Source organism: Notothenia coriiceps, unplaced genomic scaffold (genome assembly GCF_000735185.1).
Source record: "Notothenia coriiceps isolate Sejong01 unplaced genomic scaffold, NC01 NC01_scaffold00004105, whole genome shotgun sequence".
Taxonomy (NCBI): domain Eukaryota; kingdom Metazoa; phylum Chordata; class Actinopteri; order Perciformes; family Nototheniidae; genus Notothenia; species Notothenia coriiceps.
In genome coordinates this window covers 70844-94522 of record NW_011336806.1, presented here as the reverse complement: position 1 = coordinate 94522, position 23679 = coordinate 70844, and the positions used below count along the sequence as shown (strand labels likewise).

The following is a 23679-nucleotide window of genomic DNA, read 5'->3' as shown; positions in this document are numbered from 1 at the left end:
TGCGGACCTCCCCCGAGACGTCGTAGCCTCCAACCACCAGATTCTCGGCAGCGGGGGCGTTGGCATTGGAGACCACCACTGAGGTGGCACTCTGTTCAAATAAAAAAAATCAGCATGAGAGTTACAGTAAGGGTCTGAATAATGGCGACTACTGCTGTGCGTGTGCGTCATTAGCTATAAACCTGCTGCACTGACAGGGAACCTAATCCGCTGAGCAAAAGGTGATTAATGAAGTATTACATACAGAACTAAAGAGAGCTGATGTGTTCTTCACTGGGAAGGGCCCTACTTTGGTACCCAGTGGCGTTTTAGCACAGTATTTGTCTATTTCCTATGATGTTATTACTGATATTTATGGAGTGGCTACATGCTAGCATAGCCATGATCTTTCTGAACTTTAGTCAGACAACAAGAATTTGTAAAGGTTTCATACACTTCCTCAAATCCGCTTGTTACCGTACAGATCTGAATACATAAATTCAAGATTTTTTTTTACAAATAGGCATTATGATGTTATTTTGGAATCCTTTTTATCTATTATTTTTGGACAATGACAGGAGGAGGACTTTGTGCCCGATTTATTTTGCAGACTTTTGTCTTTTCATATAGCCAAAATCTGTCAAACTGATGCAAGTTGCGCAAGAAAAATATTGAAATAAGCATATTTGATTCCAAAAAGCTACTTTAACTTCTTCTGAATGATATTATCCTACAATATTAGAGGCTTATGGGGAAGTTAGCTAGCCTATCACTCTACAAATCTTCTGCATTGACCAACATTTTGACTTTCTGTGTCCAGTAAATTAAGAACATATTAATTCAAAAGCTTCTAAAAAATGCCATGGGAGACATCACATATGACACATTTGTGTTCAATTCAGTCTGTGCTGTTAATAGGGCCATATGAGATCTGAAGTGAGTGTACAAACCTGCTCCAGAGTCCAAGAAGGATGGGAAGCCGTGATGTCATAATTTCCAGGGAGTACTTTTAAAAAGGTGTACCTGGGTAAGGAAGGAAACAAAATGAAATGGCAAACAATGTAAGAGGGATCAGTTTAGTGATATAAAAACAAAAAAAACATAAAAAGGTGAGAGTACTTACTTTCCTCCAGGCTTTGTGACGACGCTCTGGAGTTTCTCCTCTGTTCCCACTCGGGTGAGTTTCACTTCTACTCCAGCAGGACCCAGGGGATGGCCTTTACTGAGAACCTGAAGAGAGAGATGCTTTATGCTCTGAATTCATTCCTACAACTGATAATAGTAAAAAAAAAAACGTGGTTAATTGATTTTCAACTTGTTATTTATGGTGGTTTCTTTGTGCATATTTAGGAAAGGAAGGTGGGCTTAGCAATTGATCGAATTTCGATTAGCGTTAAGACTTCCAGCATTATACAGAGACAAGATAATCGACATGAAGTGATCAGTGTGCGCATTCCGTTGTGCAATGAAGCTATCATTTTGTCTTGTGTTATTATTAATCCAGCGCACCTCTTTCCTTTACAAAGGCTTCTCTTAGAAAGAGGGTCTGAATCAATGTGTTTATGATTTAATTGTTGACAAACATAAAACTTCATAAATCTGGGCTCTTGATTTTACCCTCAGTGCACCAGATTGTTGCTTTTTGTGTAAAAAGATCTCCAAACTTTACAAAAATAATTGAGATTAGCAAATTGCAAAAAAAAAGCAGGGCAGCCAGTCATGCAGAACTAAACAGACTGTTGGATGTGTGAGGAGCTAAATCCAAGCACTTTTTCAATTGTTCTTAAATACAACTCAGAATTGTAGGCGTTAACCTTTATTTTCATGCAGATAAGCTTTCTTAGTCAAGAGGAAACTATTCTGATATACACACAGGAAATCCTTCAAAATGCTCACCGTTCCTGAGACCGAGAAGCCAGTGAAGACAAAGTTGATGTCTTCCTCTTTTGTACAAATGTCACTCACTCCATCCACATGGAGGTCAACACTGGTGGGCTCTGGTGAGAGTTAAAACCCAAGAAGAAAAGTTAATAATGGACAAAAATAAATTGAAAGGAGAAAATAAATATTGCAAAGAATCTAGACCGATCTGTCTTTGCATTTCCTGGAGTACAAACACATGAATAATATGTTTTGAGCTGTGAGTTTACCGAAACTCCATCCAAGAGGAGGCTCGATCTTTAAAACAAAGTCCCCCTATGTGAAAGAAACAAGTGTAAAGGTTATAATCATCATTGGTAAATAAAATACATAAAATGCTCAAATGTAATGAATATCATACCTTGTCATACAGGGGGATCATAAAGTAGCCATTGATTGGAGCACAGTCCGTTTGATATTTCAGGGATCCTTGTTTGGTGTACAGTTTAATCTGTGTATGAAAGAAGACATCATTAAATAGTGTAGTATATTTTAACAAATAAATGCCTTAAATACAACTTCGAATGGGAAATTGGTTAATTCATTTGTATCAGCTGTCATTCACAAACAGACCAGCATATCTGGGATTAAGTTAATTTCACCAATTAGGCGAATGGCTAATCCAATGGAGCCTGTTAATGAGCAGGGATTAGGAATAGTGACAAGCAACTCCTTGTGCACAGACAAACAGTTTTTTTTATAAAGTTTATGAGTAAGAATTGTAACACAAACTGTAAAAGGGCTAATGTATCAATGCTAACATAGTTTTGCAGTCAACCGCAACTGCGTAGAGAAAACATCCGAATTAGCAGACTAGCATAGCTGCCAAAATGAAAATGTTCCCTTTAATTTATTTTAGTAAGCAACAGAGATACAACTTTTACAAAAAGTAGATTGAAGTTGTGTTCATTTCATTCATACTGTCATACAAACACATCTCTGGTTCCGCCTAACCTTTAGCCTACTACGATAAACCAGCTAACGGTTAGCTAGCCGCTAGGTAGCTAGCTATCGGAAGGCTTGCACTCTCACCTCGATCAGAGAGTAATTGATCTCCACGTCGGATTTCACAAATCCCCCGCATGCCACCACTATGTCATCAGAGGAAACTGTCAAAAACTGGGAATAGGTGATACATAATAATACCCAAATGGCTCCCACGTCTGCCCGGATCGTAATTCTCAACATTTTTCGGCTAACTGATCTCTCGATGAACCAACCAACCAAGCAACAGCACGCTGCCTCCGGTTCCGTACCAGCTGAGCTGCTGTCAGAGGCCGAGCGCAGCGCCCCGGGCAGCGGCCTCTGTTGGCCGGAGGTGGTATAACAGGCCAAAGAAAGAAAAGTACAGGGCACAGAAGAAAAAAGCCAGTGGAACCTTTATATACAGTCTATGAGTGGAGCACGAAGATTATTTCACATAACTTTTAATTTATTTATTTTCCAGTCACCACAGTCATATACAAATGCTTCATAATAAAGAAAAACAGTACTTATTCCAAAGACATAAACCTTATTTTTTGTAATATAGCACTGACACCCATCATCCAAAATATGCTATAAAACTAATTCACAGTTTCGAGTGACCTTTTTTGTTGGATCAAGATTTACTCAAAACCAATGACAGCGATAATTATGCAAGTAAAACATATGTTTGTCTTAGAATAGTGTTTATCACAGCCCTTGGGTAAACTTAACTTTAATCCATTAATTTGTATATTTCAAGATACAAGATATAAGTATCTTGAAATAAAAATATATAGTATATATGCTCCTTTGGTACTTCAATGTATATATTTTTGCTTGTTTGTTTTGTTGCTATATATATATATATAAAATGTAATAAGAAAAATGTGACAGTAATGGTAAAATGAAAATGATTACAGTTTGAAACGTAGTCGTTTTTTGCATTAATATACAATCATTATTGATGATAAACAGTAGATGATGACAGACGATGCCCACACTGTTTTGTAAACACACAAATTATAAAAAGTAAGAAAACAGTAGTGTTAATACATTTAAAGTGCATACACTCCAGTGGTTATAATAATGCAAGTCCTTCTCAGAAGGAAGAAATGACAGTACATACATCAGATTAAAAACACCACAAATGATATTGTTTTAAAAATACTTGAACATTGCATCCTCTTAAGGGTTTTATAATAATCAGATTATCAACGAAAGAACACACAAAAACACACTACATTAATGTAAGCAGGTCCAGAGAAGCTCCGAAGTAGTGTTTTCATAATAAAAAATAGAAGATATTAATTCAGTTTTCAAATCCAGTCCGTCCAGTCTTGTTCTTTTTGGTCTGTATAAGCAGGTAGTGCGTCACACATGTGTGGAGGAGTCAGGAGGTGAGTGTGCCAGGAACACACTTTCATTGAAATTGTTGGAGAAGCTGGTGTGATAGCTGGGGCTGCGGGGCTGGGATTTGGACCCCGGGGATTTGATAGCCGAGAGCCTCTGGGCCTGGCACAGCTTTTGGATCAGGAAACGTTTGTCACGGCCCTCCTGGGATACAAAATGACACAGTTAGTAGGTCCAATTATGGTTATTACTCAAATGACAAACGGCGAGATAGAATAAACCAGAATGGTGAAATAGAATTATAAAATGTATTTTGCAGAAAACCTACCACTACCAGCTGCTCCCTTAGTTGGTTAATAACTCTCTTGTGAGCTCCAGCTAGTGCAATCACATAAAACATGATCAAACTGTTGGGGGAAAACAGGAAGTTTATTAAACTTCAACCATAAAGAGTAAAGAACACTTGTTACAACTGTTCAAATGCTGATGGAAACACGTACCATGTGACAACAAAGAAGGAGACAGCGAAGGCCTCTGATGAGAGAGCGAAGAGGAGGGTTTTGATTCCATGGGGTAGCTCGGATACTGTATTTGGCAGCACCTCCCAGGAGGTGGTGTAATTAACGAATGGTCCACAGGCCTGGGAAGAGTTTATTCTGTGCAACAAAGGAAGGGTGAATGAGGATGTATGCCAAACAAAATGGAGGCAGCAATGAGCTGTGCTAGCATTCTTTAGGTCAGTAAAATGCAGAAGAGATTAACGACAATATATCATGTCAACATGTATGTTTCACATTTAAATGCACAAGTATACAAGAGAGAAGTATAGACATGATATATAATGAAACAGACTGAAAGTGTGCTCTTAAATGTAATAACACATTAAAAAAAAAAGAGTCAATCAGACACTTAGAAAAAACAAGAAATGCCACTTTCAATGCTTAATCATCAGTGGCCTAAATTACCATGAAAAGCAATGTAAAAGGATATTTTTTAAACGACGGCTGTGCAATACGGAGAAAATCTAATATTAGTATATTTCTGATCGGATACCCCAATATCGATAATGCAACGGTATTGTAGGGATGACTATTCGTTCTTTCAAAAAAAATTTAGATTATAATAAATATTCATTAGTAACATGAATATAATGGGTAAAAGCAAATAATTGAACAGCTAGAACAGTCCGTAAAGTTCAGAAAACGACCTCACTTTACTGTAATGCAGCCATTATAACCTGGTAAAGTCACATATCTAAGGAGCCCTGGAGGGTTCATAGAGAGAAAAATAAATAAAACGAGGCCACGTTTTATTAATTTGTGCGCGCAAGATGTAATTCGTGGCCTCAATTTAAATAAAACGAGTCCACGCTTTATTAATTTGTGCGCACGATCTACTTTCTCGTTCGCACGAGAAACTTTCTTATGGTTAGACACATCGAACTGCCCGATTATTACGCCATATTATTAGTTTTATGAAGATGTCCGGCCGCCAGGGCGTATTTGTGTATGTTTGTGTGTGTGTGTGTCTGTCTGTCTGTGTGCGTGGGCATTTTTTTTAAGAAGATTTTATGATAGTGGCGTTCGTTCCGGTGCACTCCGACAGCATTTAGCACTAGCCTACATCGAGATTAGGTTAAACAAACTTCTTTCACTTGGGAATACACATATGGAGTTAGCCAGACGTGTGTAAATTACTGTTCATGGTAATTTGAAAACAAATGCCGGTGTCGGACACACACATACACCGAACACACACACCCACACAGAGCGGAGCTGAGCACAAACACACACACACATCATGTAGCATTTCACGTTTCCATCGCAAAAACAACTTTCTGTCAAAAGCGTAAACTCGCCTTCAAAATAAAAGCATCTAAATAAAAGAGGAAGTTAACCTAAATTACATATACAAATGCAACGAAAGTAACAAAAACAATGTAATATCCTTTTCAGTTTCACAGAACACAAATTGGGTTATTTACACATCATGCACCCTGGTGACCGGATATCTCCTTCATATAACGAGTAATAGGGGGACTAATCGGGCAGTTCGGTGTGTGTGTGTGTGTGTGTGTGTGTGTGTGTGCGCGCGCGCGCGCGTGCGTGCGTGTGTGACTAAAACGTAGCAGCCTCGATCTCTATTCAGCTGTTCGAAAGATAAACACAGTGAAGGCGCTGCTTAAAAGACACAGCTCTCTGCGCGCACATAGCAGATACTGTGAGAGTCACAGACATGAATTCATAGATCAAGGCAGACTGGTTCACAGACTCTCCTGTTTTGCGAATCCGGTGCTTAAACAAATACCTCTACACCTCTGGCCGAAATGTCCCTAAAATGAAGTCCGAGTTTGAAATATATCTCAAATAATGTATGCACTGCCATTTCCCCACATAAACATAACAGTCTGCAACTTGGCGCACCGGTAACTTTCTCGTTCGCACGAGAAAGTATATCGTGCGCACAAATTAATAAAGTGTGGCCTCGTTTTATTTAAATTGAGGCCACGAATTACATCTTGTGCGCACAAATTAATAAAACGTGGCCTCGTTTTATTTATTTTTCTCTCTATGAACCCTCCCGGGCTCCGTACATATCTAATATTACAGTATTTAAAATATCACAGACACAGACAGCATATTGCTCATTTCACATCAAAATGCAGCAGGGATTACACTTCCAGAGCTAAACAGATTCACCAATCGGTTTAACCGAATATTTTTTGGTGTAGCTCAGTAAATCACACTAAACACAGAACCTGTTGTTCACTACCAAGGTTTTCTGTGTAACAACATTAGCTTCACTTCCCCTGTCTCTCCTCTGCTCGGCGTGGAGAGGGCCCACAGTTGGTGAAACACGAGAGCAGAGGACATTAATGATCGATGCAGCAGCGATCATAAATCTGTAGTTGATACACTGGTCAATAACAATGCATTACTTACTGTGCCACACTGAAAGAGACGGGCAGGCAGGCCAGAGCCAGGCCTATCAGCAGCACTACCAGGAAGAAGAAGTTAGAGCTTGAGGCTCGGAACGGACGTGTGGCTGGACGGCAGTTGTTAATCAAAGACACCTTCAAACAGGAATCAGAAATGTCAGAAAACAATGGAAACTTCTAGAACTTCTGAATATGATCCATGGAATAAAGTAAGAAATATCACCTTTTTAATATAGAAGATAAAGAAGTACTTCATCGTGCAGATGGCAGGCAGCATCGGGCTGTAGAATGTGCCGATCCAGCAGATGGTCTGACCGTAGACGATCTCCAGCACGTTCTGAGGGATGGAAAACTCCTGCTGGCCAAACCACTTCGCCAGGCCGCAGTCACAGTGCTGCACTATCAGCCTGGGTAGCACAGGGCAACACATGGACAGCGGGTTCAAAATTACTAAAGAAGAAAGGATGACAATGACTTCAACATAAAAGTGTTCAAGACATTTGGAGGCCAAAGAATAAAATACACATATATTGCGCCAGCTGTGCAAAGAAGACAACGTGAAAACAGAGTTGGACTGTTTGACAGAATGCACAAAACTCCAACCAATCCGGACACAATATTTCTCCAAATTTAAAAACAAACATCCTGAATTTCACCACATGACAAACAATCCAAAAAATTCCAATCCTGTTAGGAGAGCTCAAAGAGAGCTGTCTGGCCGCAGAATATTTATTTACCTGCTTCAAGGTAGGAGCAGTGAGTGACCACACACGCACACACACTTTTTTTTTTGCACGTTATTGTTGGCATGTACAGTTTGTTTTGTGTTTTGCTGTTGTGCCACATTTATTGTTGGCATGTTTGTTTAGTGTTTGTTTTTGCTCTCTTATAACGCCTTGTGTTGAATGCTTTGGCAATGCTATGTGTAATATGTGGTCATGCCAATAAAGCCACTTTGTATTGTATTGTGTCAACAAAACTAGAATAACAGTTTTATTTAAGAATAACAAAAATATGTTTTGTCTTTATTGATGAGGACTTACTTTCTGGGAAACTCCACAAAGACGGTGACTGCAAAAATGATGATGAAGTCAAAGATGGTGAGTTTGTACATCTCCTGTCCAATGCGGGTCTCCCAACACTGTGGACAGAAACAGAGGCACAAATCAAGAAGATTGGAAGGAATCCTCTGAGACACATCCCAGTATCAGTTCAGTTTCAACCACCATATGTTACAGAAGAATGGAGTTTATACTAAAAATTGAAATGGAGGATTCAAATAGAATGAAATTTGTATCATCACACATTATCACTGCACCCACTCACATTTAGATTTTACCCATCCTGGTATTAGGAAGGGATGGAAGCTACAATATATATGAAGTGCCCGAGGAGCAGTGTAGCAGTCAGGAGCCTTTGTTTAAGGGCACCTCTCTAGGTACAAGTCCATCCTCTGAACTTAGTACAATTGGAGCTTTGAACCTCAAGTTCTCAAGCAAAGTCTCAAGGGACAGAGCTAAATGATTGACCAAAGAATTACCAAATAAAGTGATCACTTAGCAATCAAAAGCTTATGTAAATGTAAAGTAATATAAATTATTTTAAAACTAAAATGGAATCTTAATAGCTTTAAAACCCCTTTGATAGTTGCAAAAAGAACTTTGATCCACAGGTTTGCATGTCGACATAGAGATAAAAACGTGTTTTTTTCCCAAAGAGTCATTGTTCGTTGTGTTGGGATGAAGGGAAATGACTCACAGAGTAAAGCACGTGGTTATAGCCACAGAGGCAGGGCTCATTTTCACATTTAGTGATCTGAGACCAGAGAGAGAAGAGCAGAACCCCGATGCTGGTCAACCGCATGAAGACACACCTGGGGAGAAAGGACAATGAAAGAATGACGGAACGTAGCTGAGTAAGTGTTTCACAATAGAAACATGTCCACACAGCTACAAATTCTTCCTAAATGCATCGCAATGAGTCAGTTTGAAAAGGAGACGTCACACACACACTCAGGAGGTGAACAAACTATTTTCCAAATCACCAAAGTGTTTAATTTTCCCCCAAGTTGAACACAATCCTCTCATTACTCTAAGCATTGAATCTTTGCATCACCTTTTAAAGGCAAATATGCCACTTTAATATAGTGTTTGTCTCCTTATAAAATTATTTTTCAGGCAAACATCTCCATCAAGAGAAAAAATGAGAAAGTAGATGAATGGAAGTCTGCAGTACCTCATGAGAGTGAAGCGGATCTCGAAGGCAGGCGAGTAGTCCTCGTAATTGATTATAGCCGAGAAGAGGAGGGGGGTGATGAAGTTAGCCAAGGTGATGACAATTGAGGGGAGATACTCATAGATGAGATCCACGATGAAATTATCCTGCAACCAAGGCCAGAGAATGATGTCAGATCAAAGATTTTATTTAAATGTCATCAACTTTTTCTCGCAAATTTGAAAGAAAGAGCTTAGCTTTTACAAAATGCTTTAGATAACAAGGAGAAAAGAGAAAACAGTTGGTTAAGTAGCAACATGCAGACATTTTGACAGGAGGATAACAAATGTTTGAAGTGGTGGTCGGATTCCGTTACCTTTTTATTATCAATCTGGACTTCCTGGGAGAAGATGGTGGCTAGGTAAATGCTGTAGAAGCAACCCATCAGCACACCGATGACGAAAAGGTTGAGGATGAGGCGGATGAGGTAAATCCGGCACCTCTGTTTGCGGGTTCGATCTGCTATTTTCTGTTTGATCCTCTCCTCCTCCAAATCTGTCTGAGGATAGAACAGAATAAGACATTTTAAAGGCTGGCAAACATTCAGCGGATAGATAGAATAAACATTTGCAACAATGTATTAATCAAACTAAATACACTATGTTATAAACTAAAAGTGTCTGCAGCAGCATCCATCCAAAGTTGAATATCAATTTGGTGAAAGGCACTAGAAGATAAGACATCCTGAAGAGTCAGATATCTTAGTTATACTTGTCAGTAGTTTATAGAATAAAATAAAAAAAACATTCATTTTACTCAAACACATACCTATAAATAGTACAACCAGAGAAACTGATAATGCTGCAGTGGTCTCTTAAGTTTTTCTGGACGCCGTACCCCCACTTATTTGGAGCATGATCTTTTTTTCAATAGTCTAATAAATATAAAATCATTGCCAGTGTTATCAGTTGCAAGTGTGCATTTGTTGTAATAATGACAAAAACATAATACATTTCACAGTAATTATAATAAAAACTAAAAACGATTTCCTTAAAAAATATATGATTCGTCATCACGCTTGTGACCCCGCGGCGAGCTGGGGGTGTGTCACTGACACACCCACGGCGAGCCCGATTTTGCGGCAGCTATTTCCCTCAAGAACGCTAACGAAAAAGCTCTATAATGGCAGGCAAACTTTTTTTACTTGACTTCTTTCTAAAAAAGAATATCATTCACAAGAAGAAAGAGGCTAGCAGCACCGAAGCTACAAGTGAAGCTGCTACTAGTACATCATCAGAAGAGCCTAATCAGAATAATTTCGAGTCCAGATTCAATGTTGTTTGCATAAGTAGGCTATATTATTAGTTTCGTTTATTTAATAAGTACATTTCAGGACAACTTTGGGGATTTTGTTTGTTTGTTATGAGTTAGAGAGAGAGAGAGAGAGAGAGAGAGAGAGAGAGAGATTGAGAGAGAGATTGAGAGAGAGAGATGCTTAGCTGCAATACTGTAGCTTATGTAACTTAGGCCTATAAATTGTTTATGTAATTTATGTGCCAGTGTGTCCATGGTTTTGAGTCTGTGTGTGTGTTGAGCGCAGCGCCGTCTGCTTTTCGCAGTACAGTAACTAAAGTAGGATTAAGCATACCGGTAATTTCTGTGGACCTGTCTGCCCGTTTTGTGAGTGCACTGCGTGCGTGCGCACGCACTTGTGTGGCATTGTTTGGAGCCAATTAAAATAGCGTCCCCCCAGTACAAAAATCCCCACTACACCACTGCCGATGCCCTTATGTTATGTCTCAGTTCATGTTTAAAGGGGTCCGATTATGTTTGTTATTTTGCATTTTTCCCTTTCCTGTAGTGTGGTATATATTGTAGGTTATTGTGCATGTAAATGGACTGTAAAAGCTAAAATCCCTGTGTCCCCTCCAGAGGGAGTTTCTCTCCCACACACTCAGCCCCTGCCTGAAACGCCTCCATTGGACTCCTTTGTTTACTTCTGTAACATAGTAACTTCACTATGTAACACTCACACCTTTATTTGCTAGCGCTCCAACAAATTGTATGTGATAGGCTAAGGGGCGGGAGATCTATAAGCGGTTGACCAATCACAACAAAGCCGGCCAGCTGCACAATAATAAAACAACTTCAACTAAAATGATGAACAGTTGGATGAATCACCCTGAGCTCGTAGAGCAGACTGCTCCTCTTGAGCCGCACTGCGTTCTCGTTGGTGATGCAGAAGTCCCAGCCGGCGAAAATCTTGTTGCAGAAACTCTGGAAACGATCCTCATCCTGAATCAGGTTACGTTTAAATCCTGTGGCAGACCTTGAAAAAAAGTAATCCAAAGTGAACATCACTTCCAGAGACTCAAACTAACTCCACATGTTTATTTATTTAATTTTCAGTACCTTTTAACAATCCAGATGAGACTGAAGAACAGGTAGGCTATGGTGACCAACAGGTAGGCCAGCGGCAAATTGTAAGTGGAATTAGAAAAGTGGATTTTGTCCGCTTTGTAGTAGCCGTAGAAAAGATAAGTCTGTTCCAGAAAGCCCTGTTGATAAAGCACAAAAGAAAGGTGAGAAAACAACACATCCCTTTTTCTTCCGGGGGACTTGTACATGTGAAGTGTAATGACTTACTCCTCCAGACAGCAGATCTGTAATGTGCTCATGAAAGATGACCAGCCCTCGCCGAGCGCTGCTGGGATACACACTGCACTCACTTCCTGTAGCAAAAAACAGGAAAGTATAACACTAATGCCTGCCTTGTTTTAATCTAAACGTTGAAAGTGTCCTCTCACCTAAATTCAAGTTGTAGGTGATATTCCCCGAAACGTTAGGAGCTATGATGATGGGTAACATGACGAAGCTGAACATGAGCACAAAGATGATCAAGTTGAGCATGACCAGGAAGCGCAGGAAGGAGAAGTACGACAGGATCCCTGTGCCGAACATCCCTGGGAGAACAAGTGGAGAGGATTCAATTATCAAAACAAAATTGGTCCATTTTCTGTGTGCAATAGTATGTTAACATGTTGGCCATCATGAGAGGAAATTAATAAAAGTCAAAGGACAATTCATCTGAGAGCTGCCAAAAGGATGTTTTTAGTTTTCAATTTTATTTTGTTTCTAAAACATAATATTGCCCTGAGTATTTGGAAGGTGCTGTCAGCTGTGTTGGTTTTAAATCATCCTCTTGTGTTAGAATTCATCTTTAAAAGTCTGTCATTAAGTTTGACACACATGCAAAACAGAGTTGATTTAAATCAGTTTGGATCAGATTCACCAGAACATCTATTAGGATAGTCACCCAGAGCTTTCTTAAGCTTTGGTCGGAAAGAAGCTGGTTTTATCCTTTGTTATTACAATATGGCTTTTAAATCTGTATGTAAGAATGAACTTTATGAAATATGCAGATCCTGCATGTTCTGAATTTGTATCTTCTTAGTTGCACTAATGTAAGTAGCTTTGGATAAAAGTGTCAGCTTGATGAAATATAAGGTAATATGAGCTCATATTTCATGCCTCACCCTCTATGAGGTGGATGTCGCCCCTCCAGAGCTTCAGGGAGCCCAGCCACTGGTGAACATCGTCCCTCAGCCTCCTCAGATGCCGGCGGGTGCTGTGCTCCAACTGTTTCAAACTGCTGAGCTCTCGATCTTCCTCCAAGCGCTGTGTGCTAAGAGTGAAACACATTGTTGCTACATAATACCCTTTAAACATAGCCAGTAAAATAAGAATGTAAACACTTTCAAAACAGCGTGTAGAGACAGTGTAGAGTGATATTTCTCCTACTTGTCTCTCCGTTTCTCGGCCATGGTCCTGGGGAGTTCCCTGATGGGTCTCTCCTCCGTCTGACTCTTCTGTTTCTCCTCACGCCTGCTGATGGTGCCCACGCCCCATTTCCCACTGCCAGAGGAGCCGATGCGCCCTCGGGAGCTGCTCCTTCGCTTGGTGCCAGCCGTGGACGACTTCCTGCGGTACAGCAGGGACTGGTAGCTGGGGAGCTGGTCCAACAGTGGGTTACTGCTGACCCTTCCACTACGATCAGTGTAGAACACTTGGAAAGGTGGACATAATATGATTGCAGAGTTATTACTTTGGATAATGGTTATGATATAAGGCTGCAAGATTTTGAAAATAAATATTCTTTCATCACTGGATTGAATTAAAATCATTTAGTGACTGATGCTGATTGCTCCAAGAGAAAAAAACAATGCTGCAAAACATATTTGTGGGCATTATAAATCCATTGATAAAGCAGCAGTGTTACTAATATTGCTCAAAATCAGGATAGTCCCATTCGTCACAATAATGAACTATCCATGTCAACAGCAATGGGTAATCCCATGCCTTTAATGATACTTGAACCTGCCATAAGTACATTTCTCGATGACAATAGTTATTAATACAAACATTATGTTACATGGATATGTTGTTGAGGAGGTAGTTTGTGGATTCTTTATTTTTATTCTCTTACAATGTTATATTGTATCCATATAAACTTCAGTGGGATCGAATTTACCTGGGTTATGTGTCAGTGTAATCAATGCTGTGAAAAACTACTACTACTTCTATCAAATCACATGAGGATGTTATAATTTCGTAAGAAAATAAGAAATCTCCAAATGTTAGAAATGACATGCAGGGTATCTATAAAACCAAATCAATATGTTTTATTCAGTACAAGATTGTAGCTTATGCCTGTTTATAAGTGAAAACATTAATATTGAGACAAGGTGTTGCATTTTCTCCAGCAACTAACACTGGAGTTAGGTATTTTCCTCCCTTGTTCTGCTTATCCAGCTTCAGAGAATGCCTACCCAAGAAGCAGACTCAGCAATACAATGCAAACAACGTAGTTTTGGTAAAGAGAGTCAGACGAAACCAAACAATACTTGAAAAGTCCATAATTTATTCCAAAAACCCTTTAACAATACATCAGCTAGCCTGTCATAGGTGTTAGCCTGTTGTTAGCGATTCTTTGACCTAAGTTTGAGGCTAGCGTTACTAGCTTTGTAGCTAATGCTGCGGTATGTTTTAATAGACCCAGCTCACTTATCAGTAGGGATAGCTGCAGATACAAGTATAGCATTAACTTCCTGTTTACCTGAGTCGACCTCCATTGTTTCCTTCTCCGAATAACAATAGCTATTTGTTGGATAATATTAGCTAACAATTAACCGAGCAGACTTAGTCAACTGGGAGTTGGAGTTGACTCCGCTGTCAGACTTCCCAGAGACCACTTCCTGGATGTGGATACAGGAGCAGCCCGGAGCGCACTCACTGGAATCAGTGGGGCAAAAAGTACTCAGATACTTTACTTGAGTAAACGTAGAAATATTATGGTTTTAAATACTCCATTACAAGTAAAAGTCCTGAGGTCAAAATGTTACAGTAGAAGTATAGACGTATTATGAGTAGTAGGCCTACTCATTGTGCAGAATGGCTCTTTTAAAATGTTATTATTATTACTGATTATTAACCTGTTTTTTTTATCACTAACAAATATACATAATATGTTTTCCAATGTTGTAATTTGTCAATGCAGAACATATTTAGGATATTCTGAGTTTTGTGCTACTCTATAAATGTGTGTGTGTGTGTGTGTGTGTGTGTGTGTGTGTGTGTGTGTGTGTGTGTGTGTGTGTGTGTGTGTGTGTGTATACACAATACAGTATAGGCTACTATACTTATATACTCACAATAATTTACTTTTTCATATATCATTATATTGTACAAACATTTTACTTAACTACAACTTTCAAATGAATGTAATGTAGTAAAAAGTACAATATTTCCCTTTGAGTGCAAGTATAAAGTAGCAGAAAACGGAAATACTCAATTAAAGTATACATACCTCAAAATTGCACTTGAGAAAAAGTACTTAGAGACATCCACTACTGACTGTAAATGTATTGTATTTAAATGGCATGTTATTGTATATGTTCCTGTTTCATTCAGTGTTTTTATTACTGGTTTAAATATATATATATATATGTATATATATATATATTTACATTAAATGGAATCTTTGTTAATAGTTTCAATCCCTCATCTATATGTAAATGTATGTTATTTATAAAAGAGGAAAATGAATTAACTTGTATGAAGTTATTAAAGGGTACTGAGCGTTTTAGTAATGCTGTTAGTTGGGACACCCTGAAAGATACATTTAAAATAATAATGGTTCAAACTGATGCAGCACAATGAAAGTTTAACTGCTAGATGGGTCAAAGTCAAACCTCAAAAAACTGCATCGCACATTTCTCAAAATGCAAGTAAATACCACCTTTTGATACTATCCCATGACTAAACTCCGTTCCCAACTAAGTTTGAACTATGTCAGAAGTATTCGGGATAATGCAAGTAAACAAATCAATAATATATAGAACATTTTATTGCAGACATTTTACATAATTATACTTTGAAAAATCAAGATCTTATAACAGTGAGCAACAATGCATGATATATCTGGCAAAGTTATGCTGCCTAAGGAGACTTGAAGTGCATGTTGTTTAATGTTTACGGGAGGGGAAGGAATTCTCCTTTTAGTTAGTGAGTGCATGGGCAACGGTAATAACATCCATTTTGCATGGGCACTTCCTTCTAAAGGAAATTTAAGTTGTTGGCAGGTTTCTTTTCTGTCTCTATATTCATTTTTCTTTACTATCTTTTTACCACCACATGGGAACTACAGCAGATACACTATGGACTCTTGGACATACACTGCATGTCCTAATAAGAATGGCAATTACATTTTAACCTTAGGGGGTTTAATTATTTTTGTCACATCACAAAGTGTCCACATGGGATTTACTTAACCCACTCAGAAGCAGTGGACTTTTACCTTTATGAGCTCAGCGCTTCCTGGTACCTAGACAGTGCTTGGTTTTATCTCACGGACAGTGGTGCTCAGGCTGATTCACTCCTCACGCTTGGTCAACACGGACAGCAGAAAAACTAGAAGACATTTATTTCTGCAACCCTCCAGCATTTTGTTCGGACTTTTCGATTGTATTATTTTCCAACATCACCACAACAAGGTAAGCAGTGAGAAAAAGTAGTTTATCAAGATTTTATTTAATTATCTGGACAGCATAGTATAATCTATGATAAACTACTTTAACTCATACACTATTTGTAGTCCTGCTAGATGAGATTTTTTCTTTCCTATTTCCATTATTGATGTATCACACCGCAGTTTTAATTCAGATCTTCCTGGTCTGCCGTCCTTCAGTGGCTGTAGAACCATATACTTTCCATGTGATGGAAACCAAACCTAATGTTTGAATTAATGATGACCCGATGATGATGGGACCAGGGGATTAAATAACACATTCTCCNCCCCCCCCCCCCCCCCCGACAATATAGCTGTCACTCTGTGCACAGAAAGGCACTTGGTGTTATGCTACTTGTTTACTGTGAAGCTGGCATAGGAAGCTTCAATACAACACTCAATGAAGGACTATTCTCTTATCTTCCTCATGATAACTTTGCACACTATCATAGTCATCTTAAGATCAAGTTTTTAAAATGCACTAGGGACGGGACTGAACAAACATCAACATATCAATAGAGCGACTGCTTCAGGGTGAGCTAAAGTATCACTGTTGTCTTCACAGAAGAGCGAAAGGATCAATTTGAAGGATCTCATGACAAGTTACAGTAATGGAGGATTATTCAACCCTGCCTACCATGACAGCGAGACTCTGGAAATTGATAGAAGGTTTGTTGCAATATGATAAAATGTGTCTTCAAATTTGCATCAGTGAACTATTTATTCTGAAAAATGTGTTTTACTCTTTTACATACCAAGCGTGTATTTTAGTGGGTGCTGTTTGCACTCAAAGGGCATGTCATGTACTATAAAAGAATGAACAGGATATCTTCAAGGATCAAGCAGCATATGTATAGGTATATAATTCTCTTCTGTTAAACATTACGGTAAACTTTAAGAGACAAATACATTGGTGTTGGTCTCTACCCAGAAACCTTATCCTGCACTTCCTTGTAGGATATTATATCACCTCCTTAAAAAACGCTCAATATTAAGCATATCTATGACACTGATTATAATCATCACTTGAAATTCCAGTTCCTTCCTTGAACTGATAACCTCAGTGCTCTTAAGTGTTATAAACACAAACAGTGTGACGTCAATGTTTTTTCTTTATCGTCACACATTTGTTGTATAGGTCTTCCAGCAAAACCCCCCTCCACACTAACCCCTACGCCCGGGGTGAGGGTGCAGATGGACATTACTCCACTGGTCACATCAGCAGTGATGATGCTTTAAGGAGGGTGCCGCGGGGGGGTTGGCAGGAGGAGAGCTGGAGGGGGAGGGAAAGCCTCCCCATGGGCCACATCTCAACACGCCCTAGGAGTCCTTCATGGCAGCATGACATCAGTGAGTGGCCAAGCTACATCTTTTGGACTATGGGACAATAGTAAAGCTGGGATAGGCAGTGTAAGGGAAACTTCTGCAGCAATGGAGAGTTAGGACTCAGAGAGACACGAGGAGAGTTGGAGCTTTGATGTCAAACACGGATCTTTAATACAAGCATTGGCCGGAGAAATTCACATCACAAGTCACACAGTCAAAGGTTCTGAATGCACTGGTGGGTTGCCATGTCAAATCTGACCAGCCTATCTCTCGATAGACCTTTTAACTAGTTTACAGAGAGTTAATGAGCATATTGGGGCGTTAAAACCTGGAGACACTGAATCACTTATCAGGCTCTGTGACCGAGAGTTGACCGGTCATAAAACTGGTAATGTCAACAATAGCTGAGACTTCCCATTCCTTAAGACAGATAACAGACTTAGGGTTGGTCGTAAACGTCAACACACAGAAAAGGTTAGACTCCTAGGAGTAAGACCAAATTAATCCCTAACAGGCCGTATGTTTTTTTTGGGTCGTTTGACAAAAATAAAATTATAACCTTGCAGCATATTGTAATTTCAGTGGTCTGAATGGAAACATAGATTTGCCTTGTTTTCAGGCCTTCACTAGTTTCTTCTCTCTGGTGATGAAAAAGGGTGTTTCTTTTGGCTGTTCAATAAATGCAGTTGCATGTGTGTGGCCCTTTAGATATTGATAGCATGATCCAACGGCACAAACTCTTTTAGCAACCTAAAAATTTACAGACTTATCCAAAAGAAAGTCTGACAATTTTCTCTTGCACTTCGAGATAGAGAGAAATATTGTTAAATGTTTAGCCTATTGCTAACCGTAGCAAAATACTTAACTGCGGCTAGCACCCAGCAGCTTGTGGCTGCATTTCACATCTAGCTCACATTAGCTTACAGCTGCAATTAGCAGAAGGCTTAACAATTAGCAACATTTTCAGTCCAACATGAAAGAAGCTAGCTAAAACCTCTAAAAAATGATTATCATTTGAAAAGGCTCTGAAGGCCCACACATTTCAAACAAAACAGAAAGGTAGTTCTTATTTAATTGTGGCTTTATAACCCTATTCAAAATCATCTGAATGACGTACAGTTTACTGTATATATCTTTTCTTGTTAATGGTAGGAATGGATGCAAAATACTGCAATATCAATAGAATTACAATACGCTGAGAGCTTTCTTTGGAAATGTTGCCTCTTGACGTCAAGAAAAGTCTGCCTATCCCAGCATCAATTTATGACGTAAACACATTCTTTTTTGTGCATGACGACTACGGCTATGTCATTTGTCGTTTTGTTTCTATGTGCCTCTTTGTGTTGCTCAGTGACAAGTTTGTTGAAACTTCTACTTCACCTGCTCTCTTTTATTCAGATCACAGTACCTTCCAAATCCCACCTGACTCTCAGTATGATCAATTACTTTCCATCCGCCTTCCTTCCACAACATCAGGTAATGGTTAAACTAAATGTACTCCTTAGATAATAGTTTCTTTTCACAGTTTTGTTGCGCTCTGTTGCCAAGGTTTTGCTAAACACACAGTAAAAGTGGTAAAGTGCATTACAAGACGATACTTTTTAATAAATGTGACATTCATGTTGACTTTGATTATCAATCAAGTTAGCTAAGTACTGGATAATCATTAATGAAAGGTCTGCAAAACAGAACAGTGACAAGGAAGTTGGCAAAGAAAATGAAACAGAGGGAAAGGGGTTGTGGGGAAAATATCGTCTTAATCTGAAGGACACAATATAAATGTTTTGGAAACGTCTGTTTAGAAAGTGGATATTTGGGTATGTGTGACCCATGTTAATCACGCTGTACTGTAACTAAATCCCTTTAGAATGAATCTTCAGTTTAAGGCAGCCTAATTCTGCCATTGTGATAAAAACAAAAGGTCCTGTGACTCATTCTAACGAAACCTTCTCACAATTTAATGTCATAATATCTTGAAATAACAAGAAACTTATTTTGATTAGTATGTTAGCAATGGAACTGAGAGCATTCTAGCAAGCTAACGTTTAGCTCAACGCATAAAGTGTGACTCACAGAGTGAAATTATACTATAATTTAAATGTAAAAGACTTAACGTTAACATATTACCTGTGAATAACACTAGTCTCTTGAAATACACAGTTGGCACAGTAGTCAGTCTGCGGTGCCAACAGTAGGCTATGATAGGTTTAATCAGGAGTAAAGATAAAGTCAGTAGTATAGCACCAGAAAAGCTCACATTGCTATCAGTTGTACTTTGGCGGTGCACTAACTGAAGGTAATAAGTTCAACGTTTGTGTGCTGTAATTAATCAGGAAAAGAATAAAGAGACAAAGTAAATCTCAATCAAGCTGCGGTGGTAGGGTAAATGTTTGCATGTGTGAGCAGCTGCAGGTTTTACATTTAAAAATGCAAACCCTGATAACTGTCATGCTGCTCCTGTTTTTCCCATCTGTCCCGGGCAACACGAGTTTGCCTGTAGATCTCAAGTTTATTTTGGCAATCACAGCCGAACAACAGAACTCAATGGGCATCATTCACTAATAAGTATGTTCTTAATTAGGTCTGTATGTCAGATTTATGACATGTTCCTTAACCAAAGATGTGTTTATGCCTGTGTTCTTATTATGATGGATCCCATCGGCCTCTTACAGTGAAGCGTTTGTAATGTAATGTTTATTTATTTGAAAGGTCCATAATGATTTGTTAAATAACGAAAATAATTATCAAAAAATATAATAAATGCTAAAAAAATATGATAATTTTAACCATTTATCATACAACTGAATATTTCAAAAAACACAAAAAACTATTATAATATATAAAACAGACAAATAAATCGCAATAAGGAATTTTCTTTTAGAACGATTGGTTGATGAGGCACATTATTGTCTTCATTTTTGCGTTCCTCCAGGTAACATGACGATGAGAAGGAGGGGAATATCAATGAGACGGATGAGCATGTTTCCTAACGGTGATCCTAACCACGTAGCCTTCACAGAGGAAGCCATAAGGAACGAGATGGAGAATGGTAAGAGCTTTTGAATGTGAAGAAGAGTGACATCTAATCTACATTCATACAACTTTTACATAGAAAATGTTTGTCATCCTGTGTGTGACAGAGGAACAGAACCTGGTAAAAGAGCTTGTTGCCCTATCAACACGAGACAGAATTTGGGCGATTCGGGACCTTCCAATGAGCTTTGATGAGAAGAAACAAATAAGGTGGCTTTTTCACTGAGAAGAAGATGTTAATTAGCTTCCTTGTTAGACTATTTCTAGGCACAAAGCACAACCTTTACACCCTGCTGGGAACCATAAATATGGAACGCAAAGCCAAGGTACAGTGTTGCAATATTGATCACTCGAGGAAAAGTGACAGAATTACACACTGCTCTTGTTTCAGGGCACACTACACAAGAAACTATTGAAATGACAGAAAGTCCAAAGGTTTTTTCGCCACACTACAACATTATATCATTCTGGCAGATCGTCTAGCTCATCAGGAAATATAGATTTTCAAGACACTAATGTCATTATTGTAACAAATTAACTAGATTTATGATACTTCGTAATCCGCTTATCAATAATAAATAAAATGTATGATAAATAATGAGTACAAATGTAAAGTATGATAATACCTTTCTGGTCAAGATTATGGATTGATTATGTTGACAAAAATAATAATAAGAAAAATATCACCAAAAACGTGTAAAATGTTCATGCTACAGGAGAGAATTATGATATAAGGATCAGATTATTACAAATAAAACATCACACTAAATGTACAGACTTTAAAATGTTGTTATCTAGCTGATGATTAACCTGCACTGCTAATGTACAAAGCCCTAAATCATGTTTCGTTTTTATTACTTTAAGAAATGTTTTAATAAAGTTGTATAAAGTAGGTTAAAAAAATTACTCCTACTTCTAACTATATTCTACATTTCTTCAACAGGAGCCAAGTGCTGGCATTCAAGTCTGCCAAGAAATCTCGCCAGTTCACATGTTTTACAGACTGCTCTGAGAACATGTCACTGGTAAGTAAACGACATGCTGCAACGCCTTACTTAAACAACTAAACCATCTGATTAATCACCTATGTGTGTATTCTACACAGTCTTTCCGCAGGTGCGGATATGGTATAAAATCGGCCAGGCAGACCCTGGAGCTGTGGCAGGGCATCATGAAAGAGATCGGTGGCACGTTTGGCACCAGCGTGCTCTCCTACTTTGTGTTCCTCAAGTGGCTGCTCATGTTCAACATTTTCTCCTTCCTGGTGAACTTTGGCTTTATTACCATCCCGCAGCTTGTTTACAGCCCCTGGTCCAACATATCTCCGAATGTGAGCTTCAGAGGACTGGAGATACTGACTGGAGCAGTAAGTGGAGGCTCCCACCACAACACATACCTGTAAAGCCACATCTATCCAAATGGTCCAAAAAACGTTTCAATATTTTTTTACTAAATCAAAAGATTGTATGTTCACATGAAATTATTATGTGTAACGTTACATATGACCCCACAGTGATATATAACCCCACAGCTTAATCAAACCCCATAGTGTTATTCAAATATGCAAACATGCAAACAACAAAGTATCTTATTTATTATGTGCTAGTTTGCATGAATTCCCGGAAAAGATATCTGAAAGATGAGAGACAGGTTCAAAGGTGTAGTTTCCTTATGTGGACATATTAGAATTAAAGGTTTTTACAGAGGTTACTTTGGATATCTCTTTGTCTTAAACCTCTTAAGCCCCAAGCCTGTTTTTCAGGTTTCAGGCTCGAAAATGACATTCCCAGAACAAATGACCATATCTTCCCTTCTAAAAGGGTTAAATTAATAATCTTTTTTCTCAAAGTAATGATAAACCTGTGAGTTGGATGTAGAAAGTCAGAATCAATATAGATGTTTTTTATTTTAAAGAAAATTCAGATTGAACATGGTAAAAAACTGTAAATTATTTTGTACTTATAGTGAAACTAACCTTGGATGATGGGTTAGTAGACTAAAAGCTTTAGGAATTCAAAGTACAACATATAATAATTACCCTGTATCAAGATTGATGCAAAAAAAGTGATATTTTACCTTTTTAGACAGATTTAGCCAAAAAGACCTCTTCTGGGGCCATTTGGGTGGATTTTCCTCATCTCTGGCCCCCCTTCTTCGATTTTGACATGTGACATCTCTTTCTGACCGTTAGAGCCAATAGAATCAAAGGGAAATCGTCACGCACACACTCATGTTAAAAAAAAAGGTGGCGTCTTTGCGCATTCAATCTTGCTACAGAGCTTAGGATCTCCCTGCTCTGATATTTGAAAACGGAATTGCAGTTTTATTGCTTATAGATTATTATCAGAACATTTCAAAGGGGACACAGTCACATTGGATATTAACCTATGGATGAACTAAAGCATCGTTTTTATCGTTTTAATGCCATTGAAGACCAGTTTTGACCAGACAAAACCAAGGTAAGCCATGTTAGCGTTTTAGGCTACCTGGCGCCACATGTTTTGATGTACGTTTTTGTTGGTAACGTCGCGAGTTTGTATCTTTCAGTGTTGAGGTGAGCATCGTTAGATTCTGTGTCTTTACGATCATAAACGATGTGTTGGATGTGCAGCTATGATAAGTAATAAGGGAGCTAGGAGTGATTTTCGGTGCAGTAATAGGTTAGCCTTTAGTTCGCTCGGGGCTAATTCAGAGGGTCAGTGTTAGCAATGTGTTTGAGTTTTTTCCCGTTATATGGATATAAAATATTCATAGTTTATTAAATATTAAGGTTCCTTATACGTTGTTTCCTGCAAATTACGCGATTTCGGCCCCGGAACCGGGTCCGTGGGGCTTAAGAGGTCCATAAATCAGAAAATAGTGTCAATGGTTATAAAAAATAAATAAA

At 38.6% G+C, this 23679-nt stretch overlaps 1 protein-coding gene across 1 annotated transcript; it reads right to left on the bottom strand.

Moving 5' to 3' along the window:
• Positions 1-3707: 3707 nt before the first annotated feature.
• LOC104942064 (transmembrane channel-like protein 7) lies at positions 3708-14643 on the bottom strand. Its single transcript, XM_010767259.1, has 16 exons — positions 14484-14643; positions 13169-13433; positions 12904-13052; positions 12175-12330; positions 12014-12099; positions 11780-11925; positions 11549-11696; positions 9744-9926; positions 9389-9534; positions 8912-9026; positions 8197-8294; positions 7377-7560; positions 7158-7288; positions 4716-4871; positions 4544-4622; positions 3708-4419 (listed from the first exon to the last, which is right to left on the bottom strand). Exons 1-16 carry the CDS (start codon positions 14497-14499, stop codon positions 4237-4239), a joined length of 2241 nt encoding a protein of 746 aa, XP_010765561.1. The 5' UTR covers positions 14500-14643; the 3' UTR covers positions 3708-4236.
• Between the last annotated feature and the right edge of the window lie 9036 nt (positions 14644-23679).

What these genes read in the sequence shown, in the direction of transcription:
- LOC104942064 (XM_010767259.1), bottom strand. An exon ending in CTCATCTGGATTGTTAAAAG is followed by an intron (nt 11,697 to 11,779) that starts GTACTGAAAATT and finishes CTTTTTTTCAAG; the next exon opens with GTCTGCCACAGGATTTAAAC. An exon ending in ATAACCACGTGCTTTACTCT is followed by an intron (nt 8,295 to 8,911) that starts GTGAGTCATTTC and finishes TTCTGTCCACAG; the next exon opens with TGTTGGGAGACCCGCATTGG.